The sequence below is a fragment of the Cornus florida genome, unplaced genomic scaffold (assembly GCF_030987335.1).
Source record: "Cornus florida cultivar Cherokee Brave unplaced genomic scaffold, ASM3098733v1 CherokeeBrave_3.0.0_Hap2_Chr07, whole genome shotgun sequence".
NCBI classification, from domain to species: domain Eukaryota; kingdom Viridiplantae; phylum Streptophyta; class Magnoliopsida; order Cornales; family Cornaceae; genus Cornus; species Cornus florida.
The window spans coordinates 17,009,031-17,012,690 of record NW_026775577.1 but is presented as its reverse complement, the minus strand read 5'-3'; the positions used below and the strand labels follow the sequence as shown (position 1 = coordinate 17,012,690).

Here is a 3,660-nt window from a genome sequence, read left to right as displayed (position 1 = left end):
AGGGGATGAATGTGGATCAGAATCAAGTATTGAAATATTGGGTGATATTGATAAAGAAGATAGGGCTAAGGTTAAAGCATTTGATCAATGTTTGTTTGGGATAGAATTTCATAGAGTTCCAGGACAAAAGATAGAGCTAGTAAAAGGTCACCTATTTGACAATATTAAGAAATTTAGGGAATTGTTGAGGGATTATGCAATTCAAGAGTGTTTTAAAATGGTTAGGAAAAAAAATGAAAAAGTTAGAATAAGATGTCATTGTGCTGCTACAAGTTGCCCATGGATGATACATGCATCACCTCTCTTTGATAAAATCACCTATCAAATTAAAACAATAAACAAAGAGCATACTTGTGTGAAGGAGAGCACTTCTAGGGAAGCAATATCAACACAGATTGCTATGAAGTTTGCAGATAGGATAAGAGAGAATCCAGAGATTAAAATAGCATCTTTGGGAGCTGCAGTGAAGACACAATATGGAATTGAACCTAGTAGAATGCAATTGTATAGGGCAAAGAGGAAGGCACTAGAGGAAATCGGGGGTAATCATGTTGAAGCTTACACATTACTTCCAGCTTATGCAAATGAAATTGATAAAACAAATCCAGGAAGCTTGGCTAAAATTAAGAGGTTTAGGGCAAATTTGTATGTGAACCCAGTCTTTAGCAGAATTTTCATCTGTTTTGAGGCACTGGCCACTAGTTTGAAGAAAGGATGTAGACTATTTATTGGTTTAGATGGCTGCCATTTGAAAGGACCCTATGGTGGTGTTCTACTTGCAGCCACTGCACTAGATGGCAACAATGGCCTTTTCCCAGTGGCCTATGGTGTTGTGGAAAGTGAAGGAAGGGAAAGTTGGGGTTTTTTTTTAACACATCTGCAGACTATGATTGGTAAAGATTTTGAGGACAACCCATGGACTTTCATGTCTGACCAACATAAGGGTTTTTTATATTGAATGTTTTTTAATTTTTATTTTATTGTCTTTGGTAAATTTAATTATTGGCACTGTTTTTACTATTTTTTATATAGGGACTGAATTCTGCAATTTCTTATATCTTTCCTAAGGCCCACCATAGATATTGCTGCAGACATTTATTTAATAACTTTAAAAAGAAGTACCCTGGTTTGTTGTTAAGGAAGTATTTTTGGAGGGCTGCAAGAGCTTACAACCAAGCTAACTTTGATATTGCCATGGGGCATTTGAGGAATCTTAAAGAAGAAGGGTATAATAATTTGATGGAATTGCCTGTATCATCATGGTCTAGGCATGGGTTTGATGAAAATGTGAAAAATGATCATGTCACAAACAATTTAAGTGAATCATTTAAAAATTGGGTTGGTGCACAAAGAAATAATACAATTCTGAACATGTTAGAATGGTTTAGGATGCAATTGATGGGTATGATTCAAAAGAGGTATGAGGTGGCATGCAGTTGGCAAACAGTGGTGACTCCTAACATTAGGAAGAGGTTGAACCAACTCATAGAGGAATCTAGACAATGTAGTGTCATCTTTGCTGGAGCAGATGAATATGAAATAATGGATGAAACTGGTAGAACTGTGGTAAACCTTGGTGCTAGGACTTGTGTATGTAGGGCATGGCAAATTTCTGGCCTCCCCTGCAAGCATGCAGCTGCTGCAATGGCTTACAAGAGAATGAATATTGAGCTATTTTATGATGAAAAATTTAGTAAGCATGCTTATTTGGAAGCTCATGGGGGAATGATACATCCCATAGTTGACTCAAAACTATGGCCACCTGCTCATGGTGATCCACTTGATCCTCCTCCACCTTATAGAAGGCCTGGTAGGCCAAAGAAAAATAGAAGAATAGATGCAGATGAACCTACAGCATGGACTAGTCAAGTGAGAAGGTCAATGACCATAAGATGCATGATTTGCAAGGCTCTTGGACATAACAAAAGAACATATCCAAAAAATACAAATAAGGTCCAGAAGGGAAGTTCTTTAAAAGCTGCAAATGCAAGTGGTCCAAAGGGAAGTTCAAGCACATCTCAGGTAATTTTATTATCTGGTTTAATTTAATTCAGTTTTTTAATAAAAACTGAATTAGTCTATACCATTTCTTCTTATGTTTTGTTTGTTTTTTAATATCAGAGAGTTAGGAGGGGGGTTTATCACAGCCCTTGGATGCAAGCAGTTCTCAACCCCAACTTGGTAGAGGCACAACTCAAATGGTAGCTTTTTATTTTTTTATTTTTTTCATTTACAGATTTACTTTATTGGTCATACAATTATTTGAAATTGTTGTGATTATTTGACTCAGGCAATTAGAAGTGGGAGGGGTGGTATAAGCAGTTCTCAACCCCAAGGTGCTACATGGAGTTTTAGTGCAAGCAGTTCTCAGCCCCAACTTGGTAGAGGGACAACTCAAATGGTAATTTTTTTTTTTTTTTTCATTTTTTCATTTACAGATTTACTTTATTGGCCATATAGCTATTTGAAATTGTTGTGTTTGTTTGACTTAGGCAGTTAGAGGTGGGAGGGGTGCGTCTATGTCTCAGCCCCAACTTGGTAGTGATACCTCTTCTGACATGGTAAATTATAGTGTCATGTAAATTTTAGTTATATATTTCATTTCTTCTTCTTCTTCTTCTTCTTTTTTTTTTTTTTTTTTTTTGAACTCCATTTATTTGTTTTCCACAGGCAATGTGGTAACTATCATGCTGTTTCAATCCTTCTGGCCTCCCCTGAAGAATGTTTTTTGTGTTCTTATTTGGAGCATATGTGGATAACTACCTGTCACTTTTGATGTTACTATTTTGTTTTGATGGCATGTGGACAAATGTTTACTCATAGTTAGAGTTGCATTTGGAGCATATGTGGATAACCCGTCACTTTTGGGAAACTTTGCTTGCTACTTGTTGACAATTTTTGGGATATTGTTGAATAGGTTCTTGGACAGGATATAATTACATACTTATACTCATGGGTCTTGGGTATACTTTTGGTTGTTTTGTGTATGTAATGAAGTGGAGACAGTTGGATTGAACTATATATAAGCTTTTGGTTATTTTTTGCATGCCATTGTGTTTTGCAATGGAGTTCATACTATATAAGCTTTTGATTATTTTTGCATGCCACTGTGTTTTGCAATGGAGTTCATACTATATAACTTTTATATTTCTTCTTAATAGACTTATATTGCTTCTAGTTTATATGGAATACATAAGTGTCATATTTCTTCAAAAACAGACTTACATTGCTTCTAGCTCATATGAACACATAAATGTCATATTTTTTCTTAACATAGTACAAACTTAATAGCTACTAAAATGTTTTTAACAAGGCTAAGAAAGACAACAACAAAGCTGCAATAATGAACATCTTCATTTGTCCATTTTTTGCTTCAATCAGATCCAACTGCCTATTCATCGCTTCATATTGGTCTCTCAGATAAGCAGCATCATCATTCAGTTGAACTTCACCATCTTGATTTGTAGATGATTCATAACCACCTATTGTACCAATGGGGTTGCACCACTCCCATAATGAACATTTTTTTCTTTCACATGTATAATACAACTTCCCTTTGTTGTGATAAGTGTCGTAAATTGTAACCCTTATTGCAGTTGTTACACCACAATAACAAGTCATACTATTGTACCTCAAATTCCTTGGAGCATTGCCTTTTGC

The 3,660-nt window shown here is 35.5% G+C and overlaps 1 protein-coding gene and 1 long non-coding RNA gene across 3 annotated transcripts; both read left to right on the top strand.

Annotated features, from left to right (window-relative positions):
* The first annotated feature begins 1,194 nt into the window (after positions 1-1,194).
* Positions 1,195-2,049, top strand: LOC132316326 (uncharacterized). Its single transcript, XM_059814821.1, has one exon. It carries the CDS (start codon positions 1,195-1,197, stop codon positions 2,047-2,049), a length of 855 nt encoding a protein of 284 aa, XP_059670804.1.
* Positions 2,050-2,137: 88 nt separating this feature from the next.
* LOC132267519 (uncharacterized) lies at positions 2,138-3,037 on the top strand. Of its 2 annotated transcripts, none has more exons than XR_009469017.1 (2): positions 2,138-2,201; positions 2,493-3,037. It is a non-coding gene; the product is annotated as an uncharacterized LOC132267519 (long non-coding RNA). The 2 variants fall into 2 exon arrangements; XR_009469018.1 differs by lacking the exon at positions 2,138-2,201 and adding an exon at positions 2,307-2,401.
* Positions 3,038-3,660: the final 623 nt, after the last annotated feature.